Below are 24231 nucleotides of genomic sequence, written 5' to 3'. Positions count from 1 at the left end.
CAGACAGGTTGTGTATTCACAGCATGGACCAGAGGAAGAATGACCGCTGGCAGAAGCACAGAGAGAAGCAACATCACGGGGCATCTGTAACAGATGTCTTCCCCTCATAGGTGCCAACTCCAACATGAGCACCCACAAAATTCCCCATGAAGGGGCTTGGCACCCACAAATGTTGGTGCCGGGGCCAGGCACACTGCATGGTACCATGGGCCCGGGCACCCATGGTCACAGGTCCAAGTTGGCACTCCTGCTTCCTCTGCCCCACCTGCAATAAAACATATATTTCCTGTATTGGTATCTACAGACACAGCAGGTGCTTTAACTCTCCAATGGTTTGACTTTACCCCCCAAGGCACACTCTTCCATAAATGGCCTCCAAGGCACATGGTCACAGTGTAGGCACTAATCAATGCTGCCTAAGGCACTGTGCCTCCAGGTTACCCAATTTTCATACAAGACAAACTGGTGTTATATTTTCCACCAGCCTTGCTCTTGAAAACAAAATGTAGCATTTTTGAGTGCTACATCTAGCTTCACTAACAATGCACCCCAAAATTTGGGATCTCCTCCAAACCGGTGCCTAAGTTATTCAGGCATTTTGCCACATCCCCCAAACTGTGAAACAGATACACCAAACTATCCATTTGGAGTAAATTAGACAAGCTGGGGTTTTGCGTGCTGTTAACTAGAAAACACAGTTTGGAAAGTGCTGCAAAGCTTGAGGTTTCTACTGCAAAACAACTGCAAAACTTTGGCACTGTTTTGGAGAGTATCGGACAACATTGGGTTTTGGGGTGACACCCATGACCCCTGGTTTGATGTATCAATTTCTCAGTTCGGGGGCCACTGCAAAACGTAAAATTGGGCTGAAAAACTCTGCAAAACGATTGCAAAACGTTGGCACTGGTATGGAGGGGATTCTAAATTTGGGGGTTTGCAGTCAATACACCAATACGCGGCAGAGATGGAGTTGGAACCCATGCCTTTCTGCGAATAATTGTCAAGAAGGAATGGGATCAACGAATATGGCACTAAACAATAATTTAACTCTTAGTTAATTAAAAAAACCCCACAAGTTCGAAATCCGCTTTATATCTAATTTTTGCTATCAATCTTCACCACGCTCGTGAACAATTTAACCACCTTTTTTAAAAAAAGAAAACACCTTCTGCTGCCATAGCAGACAAATAGACTCATCTAGTGAGTCAAGGAATTGCGACAGCATTAAGATTCTACTCCCGGCCTTTTACGCCCACTACCCTTTCGTCGCATACGAAGGGTTATTAACGGGGTCGGAAGTGGATGTTGTATTTTTTCCCCTTTACCTCTTTGGATAGCAGCGGAAAATGTTAGAGGGAAAGCGGAAGTTGATTCTCCGCACGGAGGCGGATAACCGGAAGTACTTGGAAAACAAGGCGGAACTGAGGAGCTGCACGTGGGATTTCTCGTGGCCTGCGCCGTTCAGAATGGGGCGTTCGGGCAAGCTGCGCTCTGGCTCTGCCAGTAAACTCAAGCGCTGGCGCAAGGGGCATAGCAGCGACAGTAACCCGGAGGGGAGACGCTACCGCCTGGCTGCCAGGGGTCGCTTGCTCGCTCCCCGATCCGGTATGTGCGCCCAGGAAAAGTGGGGGAATAGAATACACTTATAGAAGGAGGGGGGATCGGAATAGAAGGGATTCAGAGAGAGAGAAATCTGCTACAAGGGCTTATGGCGTCATGGGGTTTAAGAAAAGCATTCTTCACCCGGAGAAATGCACTTTGTTTAGTTATCCTACGCTATTGAACGTTAAAACCGTGGAACTGTCCGACATGAATGAGTTCCTGTACCCACCCTGTGTGATATAGCTAGTGTCAGCATCTTATGTGCCCCATAACACAATACAAAAGGCAAGAAGTATATATTTTCTCCTATTAAGTGTGACGTTTCATTTTCCACAGCGACCCTTGTTGCTATGGGTGAAGTACTGCTGCCTGTAGTACTTGTTCATTGATGGTTAAGTTGGAATAAGTAATAGTTGTGGAAGGATACTTGTGCAAACTTTGATACCAAGCCAATGAGTAGCTGTCTAAAGCCATGGCCAGCCTGTTGTGGATTAATCTCCTTTCTGGATTGCCTGGAAACAACTTGGCTTGTCATTTGTGACTCTCTTGGTAGGCCTTATATGGACAGAAACCTTATAGCAATCCGTTATGAAGTGTGTTCCCTCCCCAGTGTTGATTGAAGGTTTGTCTTTCCCTTATAGAAAACAGTAACCTGACTGTGGATGCTCTGAAACTGCACAATGAACTGCAGTCATCAGGACCCCTGCCTGCCTCACGGGATGGGGAAGGGAGTCAGCTGCGCATGGAGGAGGATGACAATGCCGAAACTGCTAAGACCCACAGATCTTCAGCCACCTTCCTGAGTGGACTGAGTGACTGCACCAGCCTCACCTTCAGTAAAGTGCAACGTTTCTGGGAGTCCAACTCTGCTGCTCACAAGGAGGTAATTGAATGCCAACTCCTAGGAGGTCACAAGGGTGGTGAAAGGGAGGGGCATAGAATATTGGGGGAAAGCACGCAGAGGAAAAAGTCAGTTTTTGACTGTAAGAGGAGATGGAGTGGAAGAGAGGCCAGCAGAGAAGAAAGTGGGTAAACAATACATTAGAAGGAACAGAGAAAAGTGGACACCAAACAACCAAAGTGATAGACTAAAAGAAGTAACAGCAGTCAACTGACAGTGTGTCACTAAAGCAGCAGTTATGTTGTTAGCTCATTGTTAACTGCCCTAAAGCTACAAGATTAATAAGTAATACAGTGGTACCTCAGGTTACGGATGCTTCAGGTTACAGACTCCGCTAACCCAGAAATAGTACCTCGGGTTAAGAACTTTGCTTCAGGATGAGAACAGAAATTGTGCTGTGGCAGCGGGAGGCCCCATTAGCTAAAGTGGTACCTCAGGTTAAGAACAGTTTCAGGTTAAGAATGGACCTCCAGAATGAATTAAGTTCTTAACCCGAGTACCACTGTAATCATATTCGTAAGAGTTGCCAATCTGCCTCTCTCTGTTCATAACTGAGAACTGTGTGCACTATATTTGTTATTCAGTATTGAACAGTTTATAGTTGTTGGCTGTCTGGTAATAATGTAAGAGATGGATCCTCAGAGGCACGTTATGAATACACTGGCTTCCTGCTACATATTGGGGGCACTTTGACGCCTTCATTGTTCTGAGGGAAATGGAGGAAGAATTGCTATGCCATTTTGGAAATTTAAAGCAGAACTTGAATTCATACTTAGATTGCAAGAATGAGAAAAGTGGGCATTGTGCCTCCACCTCCAGATTGAAGGAGCAAGTGAAATGAATGTCAATCTACCGCTCATCTCCCTGGATCTCTAGTTCAGACACAATCCTCCTACTCTCATGTCAGCTCAAGAGCCCAGCACAGTGGTTATAGATAGCTGGTCTGCTCTTCCAGCTATTTGCTTATCTATGTCGAAATCATGGTGACCAGTAATCAATGGTGAAGTTTTCAGTCTCTCCGGGAAGCATTCATAGGGATGGACAACAATGTTTACATGTAGGTGTTGGGGTGGCATGTTGTGAGGGAATGTTAAATTAATTTGGGCTTTAATCTGAATTCTCACACTTGGATTCTTTGATAGATATGTGCGGTATTGGCTGCTGTCACCGAGGTGATCCGAGCACAGGGTGGCGTAGAGAGTGAGACAGAGTATTTTGGTGCATTGGTAAGTACCAGTACTGTAAAATGAGGCAGGCAGGAGCTACCTGGAGGTTTCAGGTCACTGATATGTACAGTTGAGTGTGGTTACCAACAACTGCTGTGATCGCAGTACTCATCAATAATCCCAATAAACAAACAGACTTGACCGTCATAAGGCAAATAGCAGACAGGAAGTAATGGCAAGACCTTGTAGCATTTGCATGAACAGTTTATCTTACTTCCCTTCATGCTATTTACTTATTTATTTTATTACTACATTTACATCTTGCCCTTCAAGGAAAATTTCCAGGGAAGCTTACATAAAATTCAGTAAGCACAACCAACACCAATCCCACTGGATGAAACAATTCCAAACACCAGTCGGAGTGATGGTGGTGAGAGAAGGCTCCACTTGATATGCACTCAGCCTAGGGAACGGGGAAATAAACCACTAAGAAAATTGCAAAATGGGGCATCCATAACCCACCCATGGTAGCAACTGCAGAGGGAGCCAATGAAGTCATGATAACAATTAAGCCCCACAACACAGCCCTTGTCCATATTTCTGACATTCATATACAGGTGCTATGATTGGGTGCTCCTTGCAGCATATCCTGCATTTTATCATAACAATATGGGAGGTGGGGGAAGATTGTCACATGAGCCAGCATTTGGCCAGGTTGTTGTTGCCATTATTATTATTTAATTAAATTTGGATACTGCCCTTCATCTGAAGATCTCAAGGTGGTTCATAGCATAAAAATACAGAATAAAACCACAAAGTACATAATAGAAACATAATAAGAGCAAAAACAAACCAATAACCTAAAGGTGCTCCGTTAGACTTCAAGATGCAATCCCAGGGAGTCCAACATCCTTTCTGATTACTTCTTGCACCATACTATGTCTCCCCAGATGACTACTCTGGAAGCTGTGGAATCTCCAGAGTCCCTGGCTGCTGTTGCTTACCTGCTGAATCTGGTGTTGAAGAGGTGAGTTCTAAGAACATGAGAGAAGTACTTCTGGACCAGAACAGTGGCCCATGTCAGGATGCTTTAGAAAAGGATTAGAACAATTGAGGGTGCAAGCATAACCTTCAATGCTATCTTGACTATTTCCTGGACAAAGGCTGATCTGGATGTAGCTATTGAATGTGTTGGGCCCTGTTGTGAATCCATTTACACTCTTGACCTCTTTTTTCTTGTATTTTGGCAATGAGTCCCCAAGATAAATATCCTTCCTCTTTGTGTTGCTGTTGCTGTTTAATTGATTGACACATTCATATGATGTGTTACTGAAATAAAAGTCCCCTAGCAATTTTTTGCACCTGACCTTTTAAACTGTCCTTATTGCTAAAAAATCCTGAATCTATTAGACATTCATTTTTTGGTATCTTTTCTGCAGCCCTCATCACTCAAGCACTTCTGTGTACATTTACCTCTTCACTATATCTCTGTTTAGATAAGATGACCAGAATTGCCCACCATGACCCAAGTGTGGATGTTGTTGCTCTTAAACTTGACAGTGGATAACTGCAAGTGATTAAGTGCAAGAGCTGGTCTGGGCCTTTGGTGACTCTCTTGTCTTTTGAAACAGAGTGGGTGATTCATGTACTGGGAGATTAGAAGTATAGGGTGCTACCAAACTAAGCCTAGCTGCAAGAGAGTAAAGTTCCTTGGAAGCAAAGGGTAGTGGAATATAGTGATGCCTTGGATCTTGAATGCCTTGGCTCATGAACAAATTGGCTCCTGAACGATTGAAACCCGGAAGTGAGTGTTCTGGTTTTCAAACATTCTTTTGGAAGCAGAACATACAACAGGGCTTCCGTGGCTTCTGATTGGCTGCAGGAGCTTCCTGCAGCCAATCAGAAGCTGCACTTCGGTTTCCGAACATTTTGGAAGTTGAACAGACTTCTGTAATGGATTCTGTTCGACTTCCAAGGTATGACTGTACTTGCTATTGTTTTTGCCTAACATTGATGCCTCCTCCTATCTCTTAACTCCCTAATAGGGTACCAGGTCCTGTGCTGATCAAGAAATTCTCTGATACATCAAAGGCCTTTATGGGGATCTTAGGCTCCCAAGCCTGTGGAGACTCCACCTCAGCCCTGCGCTGGGTAAGTGTTTCAGGAGAGGACTAACTGTGGGGCAGGAGGGACATCTGGATATTGGGTGTGGGCAGCTGTTGTGGTTAATGGAATCCTTTATGTAGTGTGATGTGCACTTGTGATTGTATTGTGAAATCCCTTTGAGATGCTTCATGGGAAATAATGCAGAAATGAAATATAAATAAATAAAAAATGCATGTCCAGGAGTCAGGGGCCATTCTGCATAGCTTCTTGGTTTATTGCTTCTCACCCCACCACCCCCACAAGCAAGGTGTGTGGAGCAGTGCTGGGTTGAATGAATCCTGTTGATAGGCTCAAAGATAAAGGGCGTAGGTAGTGGTGTCAGATGCATCAGAAATTTTAAACTGAACCCCTGGCTTAAGGGCTCACTCGTGTATTCAAGGATGTTTCTTGGCATATTGATAGCACTCTATATGTCCATCCTTAATCTGTCTGCTTTCAGGTGCTCTCCTGCCTAGCTACATTGCTGCGAAGACAGAACCTGGTAGCTTGGAATTACCCTGTGACGATGCAAGTTTTTCATGGCATTCTCAGCTTTACTGTCCATGTCAAGCCCAAGGTGAGTTCACATCACCTACCCTGTTCAGCACAAACCAGTCAGTTTCACTGCACTTGGCAGCATGCACCCCAACACTGCCACAGTAACTTTCGCTTTGGTTTCATCTGTTAAATGTATGTCCCACCTTTCCATGTGGAATGCCTATGGGGGCTAACAGTAAAGTATAATAAGAGATGTAGCTCATTTCCAGTATGCAACTGCTTGGAGCTGGGCATGAAGTAAACAGCCCAGCTCACCACCCTCTCTCCCTCCCCTTTCCTCGGTTGCAGGTTCGCAAGGCTGCTCAGCATGGCGTTTGCTCCATCCTGAGAGGTAGCGAATTCCTCTTTGGGGATGGGGCTCCCTCGCATCACCCAGCTGCATCTTCTGCTGCCAAGTTCTGCGTGCAAGAGATTGAGAAAGCTGGAGGTATTGGAGACGGGAGATTCATGAGTTGTGTTTTATTAATATTTGCAAGCTGCTCTGGGACAAATCTCCCTGAAGGGTGGGCTGTGAGTTTTATAATAACAAACTGTGTTGGAGAAGGTAGCAGTGCTAGACCTCTTTGGTTTTCCAGGTGCCAAAGAGGCCACAACCACTCTTCATGTACTCACCCTGCTGCGTGACTTGCTGCCCTGCCTGCCTGCCCCATCTGTCAAATCTTGCTGCGAAACCCTCCTTCGAGTTATGACCCTCAGCCATGTGGTGAGCTCTCTTCTGTTGGTTAACAGTGGCTCTGTGGCGCTGCCTCTGCTGCTCTGGGGGTGCCACACCACCCAGTGGGGAGAGCCAACATGCTTCAGTAAGAATGAAAGCATGAATAGTCTTTGTTTGTTACCAATGGGGGCTTGGTATGAATTACCTATGCTTCTAAAGTCCCTCTTCAGGATGGGAAATAATGGCCCTGTCACTTTAGGAGGGACACTTCATTACCATATTTGGCACACTGGCTTTTGTGGGGGAGCCAGTGTATCTGGTGCTTTTAAAAGAACTTATTTTTACACATCTTCTCTCCACCCCCAGCTAGTGACAGCATGTGCTATGAAAGCTTTCCACAGCCTCTTCGTTGCCCAGCCGCCCCCATCCTGCCTGCCAGCTGAACTCAATGCCCAGATCATCGTGGTGAGTACTGTAAGAGTCAGACTAGATGAGCGGGGGGTGCATAACCAGCCCTGGGGGCTCAAATATTTAGTTATTCGTTTTGGTACATATATATCCTACTTTTCAAGGCAAAAACCCTTCTCAAAGCAATTCACGAGCTAGTATCAATACAACTTTAAAATAATTCAGATTCAGTAAACAACCAATAACGCTATCTATTCTGCTTTACCAGGCCCTATATGACTATTTACCCAGTGAAAATGACCTTCAGCCTCTGCTGGCCTGGCTATCTGTCATGGAGCGGGCACATGTCAATCTGGCAAAGTAAGGAGGAGAGTAGTGGGGAAGATGGATGGGTGGTGTTGGGTCTACTCCCCAGCTGGTCCATAACAAAAGGTCTCTCCATTCTCTAGGCTGCAGTGGGATCTGTGCTGGGCTCACCTTTCCCGCCTCTTCAGTGCGGCAATGAACTGCTTCCTTTCTCCTCACACACAGGTGGCGGCAGCTGCTGCTCAAACCCTAAAGGTACTGTCCTACCTTTACTCCCAAGCATACCATGTAGGGCTGTCAAGAATTGTGTGCTGCTGAAATAAAGATTTGTTTGGCATTTCAGTGAAAGTATGCAACCCCACTCTCCCCAAAAGTCCTCTTTGTGAATACACACCTACAGAGAACTTTTGCATTGCCATCTTCAGTTCAACCCCGTGATGTAACAGGATACTTGGACCTACAGCCAGTGCTGCAAGCACTGATTGGCACTCACCGAAAGCCTGCTTTAAGGAGGCATCCACTGTGCTGGTGGGGAACTCCTTAGCACAGTCCATCACTGCAGGCTTGCTGTATAGCCAGTCAGCTGACAGCGCGAGTTTCTCTTGGCAAGGAATAACTGGAGCACTTTAATGCTCCTGATTGTTTGGCATCTATGTCACCATGTGGGTAAGAGGGCATGGTTTGAGGAAAACTGCCTTGTGGGCCCAATTGGGACACATGCTGGACTTTGCCCACCCCTGCTGTAAGGAGAGTGGGCTAGTGCTAAAGCTCTATGTGTGTGTGTTTGCCTCTTGTTGTAGGTCTTGCTCAATGAATGCGTGGCCCCCCACATGGCAGAGCTGGGGCTGGTTTCCTCTGCCACTCCCTCTGGACCGGCTGCTCACGCCTGCAAGATGTTCAGGTAGAAGAAGTGGCCCAGTGGGTTGAGGGAAAGAGGTCAAAATCCTGGTTTTGAAAGGCTGCGTGTTGAATAACTATTTGCTTTTCTCCTTGCAGAGCAGTGGAAGAGGGCTTGACATACCGGTTCCATGCGGCATGGGCCTCCGTGTTGCAGGTTCTGAAGACTTTCTTTGAAGTGTGTGGGCATCAGTGCCATCTCACCATGTGTAAGGTAAAGGAGTTTCTGTGGTGACTGAGCCCTGTTCCACAAGAGACAAGAAGGGATCTCCATGGCAAAAGAACATTTGGACACTTGAGGCCTTGCAAACTTCTGAGATGCATTGTTGCTAAACTTTTCTAGAGCTCTTAGGATCGTGAGCTGGAGTTTCGTGGATGCGTAAATGTGTGTTATACAGTGGATATAAAGAAGTCAGTGATAGGAGTCATTATGAGGGTAGGCTGTTTTATAGCACATGCTTACTTGTGTGATGCTCTCTTTTGTTTTCCTTTTTCTGCAGTGCTTACAGTCCTTAGCTGACCTGCGTGGCTCCCCACACTTTCCTCACACTGGGCTGCTTGACCAGACTCTAGGAGCTGCAGTGACCACTATGGGCCCCGAGGTGGTTCTACAGGCTGTACCCCTAGATATTGATGGCACAGAGTGAGTATAATCTCTGCCTTTCTGGGTTTCTGATGTTTCTATACCTTCCCATAAGACAAGCCCAGCTGGATCAAGCCATCTAGTTCAACATCCTATTCTCACAGTGGCCATAGGCAGATTCAAATCAGATTTTGCTACCACCTGAATAGGATAGAAATGTGTATTGTCTGAATGGGCATCTGCATCAGGGTTCATATGAAAAGAAAAGCTGGGATCCCATACTCTTCCATTAATTAGGAACACTGTTGCATACGCTTGTTTAGAAGGGGTTAGCAAAATCGCATTTGAATCTGCCTTTGTCATTTAGTTGGATACTCCAAGAACATAAATTCTTGGACAGGATTGTAGGCTGAGCTGGGTGTTTACTACTTGGGGCTTCCACACCTCCACTATCTTATGGCATTGTTGTAGCTGAAAGTACTTGCAAAGGAACATCTGCGCCAAAATCCAACATACCCAGGTACATTGCTTCCCCAATCCTCTTAATTTTGTCATTTGTTCTCTCTTCTGCTTCCTCCACAAGGGAGACACTGGATTTCCCCCGTAGCTGGCTCCTTCCTGTACTCCGAGACAGTATCCGAGATGCACCCCTTGCCTTCTTCTCCAGTTACTTCCTGCCACTGGCTGCCACTCTAAAACACAGAGGTAACTGACAATGTAGATGGGCAAGACCATGAGCACGTACCAGCAGACCTGAGTGTTGGACCTTAAAAGAGCACGACAACAGCTCCATCTCTAGGGTTTAAGATTGCAGTAGAGCTGTGGTACATTCCGCCTGGAGAATCCATCGGAAAGTCTACCATACCAGACATCCCAAAACAAAATCCAGCTTCTAATGAGAAGTTTGGGCATACAGAATGAAAAAAAATACAGATGTTAAAGCTCCACATTTGAAGTCTCTGTCTTGGGATTTAGTTATAGTCTATTGCTGCATATCAGTACTGTTTGCATTCAGCAAGCAGAAATTCATCCTTTGGGTCTGCACCAATTGTGGCTTTCGATACGGGTTAGATCTGCACAAATATATGGGTCATCTATTGTATGGAGTACATCATGACAGCAGTTGCCTGTTAATTTCATGAGATTTTGTATAATGTGCAAACTCCAGGTGTCCTACAGGCAGAGTGTATTGATTTCCCCCGTAGATTAGCTTCTTCATATATACTAAGCTACAGTCACAGACCTCTCTCTTACCTTTCTCCAGCCACAGAGCTTGACGAGGCTAAACGGCACTTAGAAGCCAAGATCTACGATACACTGCAGTGGCAGGTGAGGCAGCACCCCAACAGTTTTGCTTTGCATGTTTTCTGCATCTAGGACTGGGACCCTGTGCTTAAAAGGTTTGGAGAGTAACTGTGGTTCATAACAATGCTCCTTTCTCTGTCTTTCAGATCTGGACCCTTCTGCCTGGTTTCTGTAGCCAGCCTACCGATGTGGTATCCTCCTTCAAAGGACTGGCACGTACTTTGGGCATGGCCATCAGCGATCGCCCTGATCTGCGGCTCGTTGTGTGCCAAGCTTTGCGCAGGCTAATTAACAAAGGCTGTCAAACAGGTAAGATCTATCTGTGGAAGTGACCCTTGCTCAGTTTACTCTAGCCAAGTCGCTGAGGCTGGAGCTGATCTGTGCTAGTTCTGCTTCTTGCTGAGAATGCAAGAGTGGAGAAAGAGGGGTAGAGAGCCTGGCAGAAGCCCTGCTGTTGATTCCAACATTTTGAAGCATGCTTCACCAGCAGCATCGTTCTCTTTCTTTCTTTCTTTCTTTCTTTCTTTCTTTCTTTCTCTCTCTCCATTCTCTATATTTGTTTGCTTCTCTTTGCAGAGGCCGAGCGTGCTGAAGTTGGGCGTTTTGCAAAGAACTTCCTGCCCATTCTATTCAATGCCTATAGCCAGGAGGGTGGTGCCAGCGAAAGCCCTGTACAGCGGCGTTCTGTGTTGGACACTATAAGGGCTTACTTGACTGTGACGGAGCCAGGGGTGAGCAAAACTCTGTGAACAACACCAGACTTCTGAGATCACCACCACTTGCTTTATCATTCTACCTTTCCTCTAGAAAGTGGGAAGCCAGCAGGGTTACTAGTTTCCAAATTCTCAAGACTTGATTTTCAGGGCTTATTTTAAACTTTCTTTAATAGTGTGTTTTAATTGTTATAACCTGCCCCAGGACCTTGGAATGAAGGGTGATTAACAGATTGTAATAGCAATATCAATCACTTCATGTGGGCCAGCTCTATAAGTGAACAGCATTGCTAGGAATAATAATAATAATAATAATAATAATAATAATAATAATAATAATTTGTATGCCGCCCATCTGACTGGGGTGCTTCCAACAAATTATAAAACCACAGTAAAACATCAATCCTTAAAAACTTCCCTATACTAGGCTGCTTTCAAATGTCTTCTAAAAATCAAATAGTTGTTTATTTCCTTGACATCTGATGAGAGGGTATTCCACAGGGCTGGCACCACTACCAAGAAGGCCCTCTGCTGGTTCCCTGCAACTTCACTTCTTGCAGGGAGGGAACTGCCAGAAGGCCCTTGAAGCTGGACCTCAGACAAGGGCCATTCTCCTTATTTTAGTCTCTTAATAGAATTAATATATTTTTGTAGTGATAAAACAGGATGGATCGATGGGCAACAGTCTATACACATAAAAGACATTTTCCTTTTCTGTTGTAAGTCCCACATGTTAATATAAAAGCAGATGGGTGGATGTGCAGAACACTGACTATCAGCTCAAAATGAAAAGCCCTTTGCTAGAAAGGCTTCTCATCTGCCACTTTGGAATGTTTGCTCTTCAAGGTCGTATCAGGGAACTGAAAGAGTGCAGTGTTTGCTAGTATGGCTTCCAAAAGCACAAGTCAAAATACTGTTTAACCCTGAAGTGTTCACGCAGGAGGTTTTATAGCTGAGTTCTCTTAGGCCTTGTCAGATCCAATATGGGTGCACTTCTGCTTGCTTCAGACCAACTGGATACAAGTTGCTCACATCTCTAAGGTCCGCCGGTGCTAGGAGACAGAGGGGCAGGTGTCTGTAGCCGGATGGATCTCAAATATGGGGGGCAGGCCTTTCCCCATCAGGCCTAGAAGAATGGGGCCCTGACTGGTGACACCTACAAAAACTGAGGCTGCTCAGTTCAGTGGTTTTTGTTGGGGCAGGGTGCTACTGTTATGGATACTGATTATTATTTTTTGTATCCTTTTAAAGATTTTATAATGTTCAATTTGTGTACTTTTTGATGTTTTATTTATTGTTTATGACTCTGTTTGGTTATGTTTGTAATTATGTGTTTTCCCATGTTGTGAGCTGCCTTGCGCATGGTTTGAACTATGGAAAGGCAGCATACAAATAAAAGAATGTATGTGTGGTGCAAAAGGGAAGCTCAGGGGATGACACTCTCTTTATCTCTATTGCAGATGGTGCATGCTTTCCTAGAGAAAGCTAGTGAGAAACTGACCAGCTCTGATAGTTCAGAGTTCACTAGGTAAGGACACCCCAGAGTCTGGATCCATCTTTTTCCATACAATGGTGAAGAGTGTCCTCAGATGGGTTGTGCTACCCTCTTTTCTATTGTGTAGGCCTATGTAAATCAGTATTGTTTTCATCTGTCTGTGTAGTAAACCCCTCTCTGTCCCACTCCTGTTAAGCTCCAGAGCACCTCATTGGAGGCCTGATTTTTTCCTCTGTTCCTCCCAGGTGCTCCCCTCTCCCTGCAAGTCAGTGAAGGCAGAGAGAGTGGGATGCACATGGCTTTTCCATTCCTGGCCCTAGTAATTGTGGAATCTGGTAGGTTTGCACTAATAAGTAGTTGGCTTTGTACTATTCCCAGGGAGAAGCAGAGTCCTAAAGATTAGCTTTTGTGTTCACGCTTGCTAACTCTGCCTTCCCTGTTGCAGGCTTTCTGTGTTGGACCTGGTTGTAGCCATGGCCCCTTACGCAGATGAGCCATCTCTGCATGATCTCTATAGCACCATCCAGTCCTCCTTACAGGTGAGCTACCTTTCAGTTGGCTGTTGGAGTGTATGCTGTGGCACATTGCAAGCTCCAGGCCTGCTAGCTTTGACCACCATGATCCCTGCTCTTCCTGAGAGTGCCATATTGACACCCTTAAAATCAGTTTAGCTGTTACATTTAGGGAGATAGTGTCTTAATCTATTCAGAAGGAGGCTGCAGAGTTGTTTGACCTTATCCTTTTTACTTGGCTTCTGCTCCCCAAAATTGTGTGGAAGCAGTAAGGCGTGTTTGCCTATGATGCATTGCTATCCTGGTGGTCAGGCATAATCTGTCTGCTTTGGGCAACCCTATGGTCCTTGTTTCATGTTGAGTGCCTATCCTCTTGCATCTTCTTGGCCACAGGGATAACTTCCTAGGTGTTTTCCCAGCTGCTTATCCTTGAACATTTTCTGTGTAGCAAAGAGAATGTTCAGATGATCCAACTGATGCTGATTCTGTGCGAAAGACTCATGTAATTGACCCTCACATTCCATATGCTTGTGACATTTAAACAGTCTCTCAACCACATGGAAACCTCTGGCAGATATTCAGCTCCTATGCAACTAAAAGATCTAAAAGGGACTAGATGGTCCTCAGGTCCCTTCCAACTTTGTAATTCTATGATTCTATAGATGTGGCCTCTCCCTGGTTTCTGGAATAATCTCCCCCCAACTTCCATATTGTGCAGGCTGGGAGCCTCTGTTCTTGTGTGCATGCAGTTTGTTTTTGCTAACTGATTTGTCTGGTATAATCATCCTAGAACAAAGACCACAGGATACAGAAGAAGGCTTATCGGGTGCTGGAGGAAATATGTGCCTCTGACAGGCCTGCATGTCAGAACTTTGTTAGAAGTCATCTGGAGGAGCTACAGAGTGCCCTGCTAGGCTCTTTGCCCAGTGCCACTTCACCTGCCAAGAGGGTAAGGAAGGTGTCTGGGGTGCTGAAGCACAGGTGGTGATAGAAATAAGTGATTGCTGTGCCTGCCTGTCTCTAACTCCACACTCCCATTCTTTGTTCCCAGCCCCGTTTGAAGTGCCTCTTCCATGTTGTCAAGCAGCTTGCAGTGGAGCATGAGGATTTCGTTACTGCCCTGGTGCCAGAGGTGAGCAGAAAAGGCAGTGGCAGGCAGGGTGCTGAAGGAATGGGGAAAGTAGGTGGGCATTTGTGTCCGCAGAAGATGGGGAGAAATAGTACTTCTGGGGCTAGAGGTGGGAGCATGCATGGAACTAAATATTCATCTCCAAACAGAGCCAAGTTATGGTACAAGTTCTGCTATATTCTGACTCCCCACATCTTTCTGGCCCATAAATGGAATTTTCTCCTCTCCTACCTGCTGCAAACAAACTCAAGCCCTTTGGCAAGTGTAGCTATGCAGTATGGAAATCCTCTCTAATTCCTTGCTTGCCTTGTTTCTTTTGCATTACAAACATCTTGTTCTCATGCTGTGAATAAGCTGTTGTAATTCAGAATTAGGAATTTTGCTTCTCCTACCTTGTGATGAGGGAATAAATATATTCCCCCATCAGTGGAGGAGGATACCCTGTAGTGGGTTGCTGCTCCCACTTACTCCGACAGGCAGGGCTTATGCAGTTTTGTCTTAGTCCCTGACAGTTGGAAGTTACTGCCAGTTTCTGACCTGCCTGCTCTGCAGTGCTCCATCTTCAGGTTCACCTGATTTGCTCTCTTTTTTAAAAGCAACAAACTAGAAATGTTTTCTCCCTCCTTGAATCTGGATTAGATAGCTTTGTGAAATCCTCAGAAGAAGTTCCCTACTGCTGAAAGTGTTTGTCTGTTGTCACACGTTAAAAAAGATTATAGGTCAACTTGATGACTGCAGTTTTTGTGCTTGGGAAAGTCATAGATTGGCTGGAGCTCCGATTTGGTAATACATTTTAGACCAATGGCTTATATTTCAGTTCTCTCTGAAAGCTGATGCTGATAATACAGTGATGTTGAAAACTGTGGGGCAGAAGTGGTATGGGGTGATGACAGGCACCTTTGTATTTAGGTCATACTCTGCACCAAGGAGGTGTCGGTGGGTGCCCGCAAGAACGCTTACAACTTACTTGTAGAGATTGGTCATGCTTTCCTGCGCTTTGGCCCCACACCAAAAGGTGAGTCCTGGTTTGCCTACATTGGGCTGTTACCAAAAAGAGATGGACTTTTTTGCCCTGAGCAAAAAGTCAAAAGCTGTGTTGGCTCCTATGTACACTCCTTCTATTTTTTATTACCTTACATTGCTTTCCATCTCTGCTTCATTTATTCCAGTAATTTTAGTCAACTCTCCTCTTACCACTGGTCCATATAACCTTTTCTGAGTTTTTCCAAATTAGTCAAATTTTGCATTTAATTGCTGAATTGAGACCTGGATGAACTTTGTGCAAACTGAAAATCTGTACATATTGATTTTTTTGTGTAATTCTGTTTAGCAGAGGGCAATCTATGCAGGGTACTGAAGTCTAACCCCCTGACTACTAGAAATCCTCCTTAATCTCCTGTTTCAGAGATCTCATCAGACAATGCCTACACATTTTTCAGATTATCCTTGAATCATAAGTACTAGAATTTTAAATTTGGCATCTGATATTAAATTCCACACTAATTAAAGAAATGCAGGATTCACTTAGCCCAGCCTGAGGCTTTGAATATCCCAGTCTTCCACCCTTGCACTGCATAAAGCAGAACATATTTAACATTTCAGACTGGTTCCTGCTTTCAGAAGAAGGGTTTTCAGTAGCCAGAACATGGGGGCTTTTCTGTCGTTGCTAATTCAGTGTCTTATAACTGTTGCCTGTTCCCTTCCCAATATTGCCTATCTACTATTGATATCCGTACTCTTGTCTTTTTGGTCTCTGATATTCCAGCTAATTCTGAGATCTGGATGTTAGCATTGTCTCCATAGTGCCTGGGTTCCTCTTTTGAAAACCATTCATTCACATTGGGTTTTCTGCATCATTGTAGCCATTTTCTGGGGGAGCCTCTTCAGCCCCAGTGCTGTGTGATATAGTTGGTATCTTACTTTTAGCAGTTTCAGTGAAATAACCCCCAGCATTTATTCCCTCCAGATGGAATGCAGCGTTATCTCCTCCTGGTTTATGCGGGCTTGACTGGTTCAGTCACCATGATCAGTTGCACGGTGCTCGCTCTTGCCCGTCTGCTCTTTGAGTTCAAAGGTGAGAGATCCGAATGCCAAAATCTTGCTGGATAATGTTTATAGCCTCAGTAGTTTAGTACAGAATTCTCCTGCGATTGGCAGGCACCAAAAGTTGGGAGGCACCAAGACTGCTATTTGAACTGTGCTTATTGCATGGATGGACATGCTAACGGATATGTCTAAGGGTAACATGAATGGTTATATTCACTATCCTGAGCAGAGAGCTGTGTGCCCTTGGGGTTCCAAGCACCACACCAGCTGTAAGCACTGTGAGGCCTGTGCTGAGTTGCTGCTGAGCAGAAAACTTGCTGAAAGTAATCTGTGCCCTGTGTTGTCTGGCTCTCAGTAGAATCTGAAGAATTGAAGTATGTCTAAGATTAGCTTTACTCTACTGCAGAACACGTTGGGTCAGATGCCCTGGAGCAGCTCATGCAGCATGTCTGCCTCATGGTAGGCTCCCGGACACGGGATGTCGTCAAGTCAGCTTTGGGCTTCCTCAAGGTCGCACTCTTGCTCCTGGACACGGCACTGTTGAGTCGGCACTTGGAGACCATGGTGAGAAGAGGGAATACACTAGGGCAGCCTGTAGGAAGGAAGGTTCTGGGAATAAGAGTAGCTTAGTTTGCGTAACTTAAAGGAAGTGACGCAGAAAGGTGCCTGAATTGTTGGAACCTATTTCTGCTGTTGTCTTGTCTAGTTCCTGACTCAAGAGTTCATGGGTATATATTGGAATTAATGATCCACTCTTTTCCCAGCTTTGGTGAGGTGTTGTGCCACTTCTCGTGCTGTTGGGAAGCAGTAGAAGCCCGGGGAGCGGGGCAGGTTTCCACACATGCATGAGAGAGAGAACCAAGGGAATTCATTTCATGCAAGGTGTGGTTGGGGGGGCATCAAAATTCTAAGGCTTGTGCTCTGCTTACAGTTAGAAGCCATAGGAGGATTGACAGACGACATGAGACGCCATTTCCGCATGAAGCTGCGAAACCTCCTCTCCAAAATGATCCGCAAATTTGGGTAAGTTCTGGGGTTAGAGGGAGGACCGGGGAGATCCTGTGTTGCGATGCTCAGGAAGGAAAACTTCTAAGATCTATATCACATTGCTCATACACTGCTCACTCCAAAGCACTTGCTTCCTAGATGTGCTTGTCTTGAACTGTGCCATCTTGGATACAGCTTCATGCACACAAAACCTATCTTGAGAGTGATGACCAAGCACTTGATAGTAGTCCAGATGTTGCTGGACTCCAAATGACATTAGCTCTAACCATTATGGCCAAAGGTCTGGGATTAGCTGGAATTTTAGTCCCAGCAGTTGGAAGACCACAGGTTAAGCATTGGTCTAATATCTGTCTGACTTCTATGACTGGTAGTGGGGGATACGTGAGAGACTGATTTCTGTGACACTGTTCTTCCGTCTTTACTTCCCAGGTTTGAGCCTTTGCAGGCTTTGCTTCCTGAGTCGTATCGCAAGGTGCTGTTGAATATCCGCAAGGCTGAGGCAAGGAACCGCAAGCGGCAAGCTGTGAAACGGGCAGCAGCCACTTCTGTAGAAGAAGGAGGACCATCACAGCGTCCCATGGGGGAGAGGTATTGATGTAGTGCTGGTCTTGTCTTCATGTCATGCCATTGTTGAACCTAAAAGCTACAGTTTTTTAAGGCTAGAGCAGGAGGGGTGTCTGCCATGACAAGTGCGTTAGAAAATGAAGTGTTCTTTATGTTCCTCTGCACCCTCAGTAAGTACTACTTGTATTGCCTCCTGCCTTCTTGTTTACAGTATGGAGGAGGTCCTGGCAGACTCGGACTCTGATCTTGAAGATGACATCAAGCAGCACAAAGGAAAAGAAACCAGGAAAGTGCTACGGCAACAAAGCCAGGCCTGGCTTAAGGAAGGAGAAGGCGATGAGCCCCTCAACTTCTTGGACCCTAATGTGGCCCAAAGGGTTCTGGGTAAGGAGCAGTTTGACAGTGGCACAATCTGCCTTTTCAGTTTGGGGAAAGTGGGAGATCATTTATGCTGAGATAAAGGGGCTGTCCTATCTCCTTGCAAGTCTTTTGTGATCTTCTTTTATGCAGCTACGAAACCAGGCATGGGCCAGGCTGCTAAAATCAGCCATGACTTCAAGGTATCAGCTGATGGCCGTCTCATTATATGTGAAGAGGAGGAGGAGGAAGAAGAAGGGGCTAAAGGTACTGGTGGATGGTCTAATGTATTCAGCTGAAAACTGGCCATCAGTGGTCTACAAACTATGACTGGGCTTGGTATCCAAGCAATAGTTTATGTTAACCAGCTGTGGAGTCCAGTTCCACTATGATAGTATCAATATTGTATACGTTTATTGATCCTGATACTGTTTGATGGACTTGTTTGAAGTTAGATAACTTGGGCTTTATGTAGGCTGGTGAACATGTGATTTATTTGTTTTACTTTCAACATGTGATTCACTCCAGGGCTTTTGACACTTTTAGCCCTTTCAAATTAAGACTGTTCACTGTCTTCACATAAAATCATAATGTGCTTAAATATGTATTTACTTCAAACTATTTTTATACTGCCCTTCCATTAAAACAATTAAATAATTATAATGTAATAATATAATAATTTACTGGAAACATAAAGCAGTCCAATAAAACATACAATACAATGTAGGTACCACCACAGAGAAAGCACTCTTCCATGTAATCACAAATGGAGTTAGTGCCATAGGATGCAACGCAAATCAGCAGCGCCTCCTCCAAATATCTTAGGGAACATCTAAAATATGTTGCTCAGGGCTTACCAGCTGTTAAATGTTAACCCAACGTACATTGTTTCCTGGTAATAAAAAACAGCAACCAAAATGTGTGTGGATTATTACAAAAATGAAGCACTAGCAGTTTTTCAAAGAGTGTTCTGGTGTGCTTGTGGCATGATTGCAGTCCTGTCCATACCCTTCTGGGAGTAAGCTCCTTTTGAACACTTTGGTGTTTGCTTCTGATTAAAGTTTTATCATTTCAATGTGTAAAAACATTTTGAACAGCTGAAATGCATACTTTTAACTATAAATGCAAATGATTTTACGATGATATTTTATGTATTGTTCTCACGCTGATTTTTGTTCTCTGTTACAGGAGTGGATGAAGAGATGGCAGATCTTATGCAGGAAGTCGGGATCCGAAGTGTAAGTACTGAGACATGGGCAGGAGGGGGGAAATAGGAATTTCAAGCATTTTCTTTAAAGGCCCACACCGTTGCCAAGGTGAATTGCTTGCTGAAATCAAAGGGGAACTGAGCTTGACTGTCAAATACAGTTCTTGTTACCAAGCAGATAATGCAGGAAAGGGAGAAGGCCTTGGAACCTAGTGAGAAGCCTAATTCATGTAGCAAGTGCTGATGCTTGGAAACTCTGTTGCAGAAAAAGGCTCAAAAGCGCAGATTCCGGGAAGAAGCAGATGATGAGGAACTGGGCACTGATGCAAAACCACAGTATAAGGGTAAGTGCTTTTTTCTGGGCTGGTGGTGTGGAGTTAGCTGCCTTATCACATTGGATACATATCCCTTTAATAGGGAAGGGAAAGAGAATGAGATGCTGCTCAAGGTTATTTATATACCACCATCTCAGAAAATTTCAGGATGGTATACAATGAAATGTTTACATAAAACACCATTAAAAAAAGTACAAAGTAATCATTTCAAGCAGCTGTATAGGCCTGCTGGCATATGAGAGATGCCTGAAAGTCAAAAGCAAGGATACCTGCCAAATCTCTGCTGGAAGAGTGTTCCACACCATGGCCAACTTCTACTCAAGTCCAGTTGAACCTCTGAAACAGGGGATAATGTGTTGTGCTTATGCTACAAAACCACTCAGTGCTATGTCTTGCTCCCAGTTAAACCTTAACACAGATAGCCCATCCCCAGTATGCTTTCTCGTGCTGCTGAAGCACAATGTGGTCGGGGAACTGTTTCAAACAGGCTGGCTGCACTTCAAGCATTGTTGGCTACAAGAAGCCTACAATCCAGTGGCGGACTGGGCAGAAACCTTTTTGTACAGCTGAGAGAAGCCTAGAAACTATTCCATTATTGTTTGTTCTTCACAGCTGGAGGTGTTGGAATCCATCGGCCTATTGGCAAGAATGCAGCACCTAGGCAAGCATACAAGGCAAAGGTAAGATTGTGATGTGAATAGTTAGGACCTGGCATTGTCATAACTCCCAGGAGTTGATTATTTGTATAGAGCCACTTTTTCCACATCATAGGAAGCCTTGTTTATTGGACTTACCAAGCAACTCAAGTACAGATTCATAGTATCAAAGTATGTTAAAAGATGTCTTGGTACAGACATTGAAGGTTTCTTGTCTCCTACCAGGAAATTTCCTTGACTGACTTATGGCAGTCTTCTACATAGCACAGCATTCTATTAACTCACACCCTAAACACAGGGCTGCAGGCTGGCTCCCTTTTAAAGACGAATCTCTGTATCTCTAAGCTAGATCCGGTTTTGAATAATTGATCTGAATGTGAGGCATTGATAGATGTTGTGAGAGCTGATGTGAAGTCCCATTTTGGCGGAAGTCTACATTTTTCCATGTCTTGCTTCTAGTCACTAAGCACTGATTCTCTTCTGTTTCTACAGAAAGGCAAAGGTGATATCAAGAAGGGCCGCCTGGATCCTTATGCCTACATCCCACTGAACAGAGCCAAACTTAACAGAAGGTATGATATGGGGATGCTGTGGGGAGAGCATAGGAAGCTGCATATACTAGGCCATACTGCTCATTCATATAGCTGACTATTACCACAGTGACCAATCACAGCTCTTCAGGGAGGTCTTTGCCATCACTTGCTACCTGGTTGGAGATGTTAAGCACTGAATCTGGCACCTTCTGCAGGCAGATCATGTCCTCTATCACTTGGATTGATCCCTAGCCAGGAGAAAAGTGGAATGTGGAGGCATTCGGTTGTGCAGGTTAGGGGTTGCATCCATTGTTAGTTCTGCTTGGCGTGGAAACATTGAAATTAATGGCCTTGACTAACTTAGGCCCTTAATTTCAACAGGTCTACTAAGAGTAGAACTTAACTCTATGCAACTCAGTGTCACTGTTCAGGATTTCCCTCTATCTGTAAAATGCTGCCATGGAGTTGTGTGTGCTTGAAACCAGCAGTGTTCTCTTATCTCAAGCACTCTGCTGGATATTCTTCAGATTTGAAGTTTCCTTTTTAACTGGTATCCCAGATCTGCTTTTGCTGCAGAAGCAGGGCACCTAAAGCCTCCATGGGAGAACTACACATGTACCTGCTGTGCTTGTGGCAGTACTCATTCTAACCTCTTCTCTCTCTTTCTGGCAGGAAAAATGCAAAACTTCAGGGACAGTATAAGGGCCTGATGAAGGGGGCCCAACGTGGTGCCCAGGCAGGCAAGAGGCATCGTAAGAAGCAGCCCCATGTCTGAAGAAGACAGATCCCCTCGAAACTCCTCTGGGGTGCAGTTCCTGACTCTGGATCTGGTTGCTGCCACCTCACAACCTGAGCTGCTCTTTGAAAGTGGAATGAGATCACTAATTCCACACAGTTGCAGTGTATACTTTTCTCAGCCAAAAAACGGTGAAGATGTATATTCTAGCCCAGACTCCCTTCTACTATTTATGGAGCTACGCAGTAGGGCTCTTCTCACCAGATGCTACTGCCATTTTTTTGCACAACTATGTGTGCTTCATCTAGCCTTGAACTTTGTGCAAGAGAGAGAAGTGTAATGAACTTCTGAGCAATAAATGTAACCAATGGAAGTTGGTTGTGTAAAAGCGGCTGTCCCCATCTGTCTACTTTTTCTGGCTTGAAAAGTGCCAGAACTAGCAACATAGTTGTGCTTTTGGGAACTATGCTAAACTTTCTAGGAAGTTTAACATTTCTCTGCATTTCAGGATTTATTCTTTGAGGAAAGTGACTGGTTGGTACTTGTGAAAATTAGAAAATAGTAGTATTATAGTCAGAGGCAGAAAGCTATGAGAAATTCTGAACCAAGTTCCATGTGCCCATTTTATATGTTCTCTTGTTACATACATCCCAGTCAAGGAGTGTACCAGTCACAACACATGCACAGGGACAGAGCCAGTGAATCCACAATGAGGAGAATGTCCACCCCACACAATCAAAACCATGCCATAGTTCCTGCAATCAGTCCCAGTTGCTCAGGCAGCAACCACACACACCCCTTCACACAGTGAGTTTGAATCCCCCTCTGCTGCTCACAAGTCTTATAAATTAACGAAACACAAAGCATCCTTAACTTCCTTCATTGGTTAGGTAAAGGTAAGGTAAAGGACCCCTGGACGGTTGAGTCCAGTTGAATTAGACACTCATCTCTTTCGGGACAAGAGAGTCAGCATGACCACAGCGATACCTGTTTATCTACTCAAGCTGGTATGCTTTCGATCTGCTGGATTGGCAGCAGCTGGGACAAATCAACAGGAGTCATTATCTCCTTATCTGCAAGCTATCAATACAAGCTGGGGGTGGACCGTGAGTACACTGGCAAGGCAGATGTCAGGGGGGGAAAACCTCAGCAAAAGTTTGCATGGCAGTTCATGAGTCACTACCCAGAGCAATAATCGCCCAACCCTTTCTTATTTCAAAGGTTGACAAGAGCTACAAAAGCCATAATGCACCAAACTATTTTTTGATGCATGTGAGTCAGGGATGGGGTTGCCATTTAATATCTAGTTTGCAACAGTGACATTTCATTTGAGACAATGCAGAACCAGGCAGATTTGGTGTGAGCTCTGAGGAGAGTATTCCTCCTTTTGTAGATGCTTGTAAGTGATGCTTTAATTGAGATCTCTGTATTGCAGGGGATTGAACTAGATGATTTTCTGGGTCCCTTCCAACTCTATAATTCTATGATTTTATGAAGACTTAATCCTAAAAGCTATACTATAAAGATAAAACTACTAACTCTGGAATAGTTCCAGTGGCATTACAGAAACAAGCACAACAGTTTACACTATTTTAATTCTAATATTTGGGTAAAAGATGAGTCTTCAGTAGGCCTTGACTAGCAGCACATAGTATTTTTTTGCCATTTAACAGTTACATCTTATGCAAATGCAGTCAACAAACACAAATTTTCCCCTCCACAGGCATTTGAAATCAAATTAATTTGTGCTATTTTTTTATTTTATCAAATACACTGCTAGCTGATGTGGAGTTGTAATACCTTGGGGGCGGGAAACCTCTCTGCCTTTTTATAGTGCAAGTAACAATAGGTTTGCACTGCAGAAAGTTTTAAAATATGTTCAGCTTTTGGGGGAAAGACCGTAACTGGTAGAATACAAATTTGTTGAACTGGTCCCTGTAGCTGTGCTTTCTCAGCTGATTTCTGTGTCTTGACGTACTAGGGAAGGCGCAAGAGCAGTCCTGGCCTGCTTATTTTAATGGTTAGTTGGCAACCTTATTAGGACACCTACCAACTTGGAAGGGCAGAGAGCTCATACACAAGTGGACCTTTTGCCACACCAGCTCTGCATCTCCCTGCCATGGCGACAACTACTACCTATTTCGTTAAGGGCGCAGGAAATATACGAGGGAGAGAGCTTTTACTTCTAAGGGCTGAAAGCGCTTCCTTTCGCCTACTAGGTCACAGCATAACACCGTAGTTGTCAAGAAGGCGTTGGAAATGTCGCCGAGAAGACTACAAGCCCCAGAAAGCTTAAAGCCCCATTCTGGGTTTGCTCTCCCCGCCCACTTGTCTTTGTGGGGTATTTCTCCTCCTCCCCTCCCCTTGGTTTTCAACGGCGCTTCCAGGCCTAATGGTCGTTAGGCGTTTGCCGT

At 44.8% G+C, this 24231-nt stretch overlaps 1 protein-coding gene and 1 long non-coding RNA gene across 5 annotated transcripts; one reads left to right on the top strand and one right to left on the bottom strand.

The window, feature by feature from the left end:
• The first annotated feature begins 1375 nt into the window (after positions 1–1375).
• On the top strand, positions 1376–22205 carry RRP12 (ribosomal RNA processing 12 homolog). Of its 3 annotated transcripts, none has more exons than XM_083505351.1 (34): positions 1376–1605; positions 2244–2485; positions 3646–3729; positions 4620–4696; positions 5715–5820; positions 6275–6391; positions 6661–6799; positions 6948–7075; positions 7394–7492; positions 7704–7795; positions 7885–7996; positions 8542–8642; positions 8738–8852; positions 9139–9281; positions 9805–9926; positions 10486–10550; positions 10673–10835; positions 11103–11257; positions 12700–12767; positions 13180–13273; positions 14037–14195; positions 14298–14378; positions 15285–15390; positions 16342–16449; positions 16828–16985; positions 17353–17444; positions 17859–18017; positions 18205–18377; positions 18504–18617; positions 19539–19588; positions 19823–19901; positions 20505–20572; positions 21041–21120; positions 21754–22205. In XM_083505351.1, the coding sequence occupies exons 1-34, from the start codon at positions 1467–1469 to the stop codon at positions 21854–21856; spliced, it is 3891 nt and encodes a 1296-aa protein (XP_083361477.1). In that variant the 5' UTR covers positions 1376–1466; the 3' UTR covers positions 21857–22205. The 3 variants fall into 3 exon arrangements, 2 of the variants coding, with proteins under 2 accessions (XP_083361477.1, XP_083361476.1); XM_083505350.1 differs by lacking the exon at positions 21754–22205 and adding an exon at positions 21398–21713 and having other exon boundaries at positions 1386–1605; positions 21041–21170; XR_014526754.1 differs by lacking the exon at positions 21754–22205 and having other exon boundaries at positions 1386–1605; positions 20505–20711; positions 20818–21121.
• On the bottom strand, positions 7918–24205 carry LOC310707894. Of its 2 annotated transcripts, XR_014526755.1 has the most exons (5): positions 24034–24205; positions 20162–20228; positions 9738–9913; positions 9102–9261; positions 7918–8055 (listed from the first exon to the last, which is right to left on the bottom strand). It is a non-coding gene; the product is annotated as an uncharacterized lncRNA (long non-coding RNA). The 2 variants fall into 2 exon arrangements; XR_014526756.1 differs by lacking the exon at positions 20162–20228 and having other exon boundaries at positions 24034–24196.
• Between the last annotated feature and the right edge of the window lie 26 nt (positions 24206–24231).

Source organism: Podarcis liolepis (genome assembly GCF_965112155.1).
Source record: "Podarcis liolepis genome assembly, chromosome: 5".
NCBI classification, from domain to species: Eukaryota; Metazoa; Chordata; class Lepidosauria; order Squamata; family Lacertidae; genus Podarcis; species Podarcis liolepis.
Note: the sequence above shows the minus strand (reverse complement) of the source record. Positions and strands in the feature narration are given on the sequence as shown.

Excerpts from the sequence above, each read along its gene's own strand:
- RRP12 (XM_083505350.1), top strand. The coding sequence starts at position 1,467 with ATGGGGCGTTCGGGCAAGCTGCGCTCTGGCTCTGCCAGTAAACTCAAG. Across the intron at positions 13,274-14,036 it reads CCATCCAGTCCTCCTTACAG|AACAAAGACCACAGGATACA; the intron begins GTGAGCTACCTT and ends TAATCATCCTAG. Across the intron at positions 15,391-16,341 it reads CTTTGGCCCCACACCAAAAG|ATGGAATGCAGCGTTATCTC; the intron begins GTGAGTCCTGGT and ends TATTCCCTCCAG.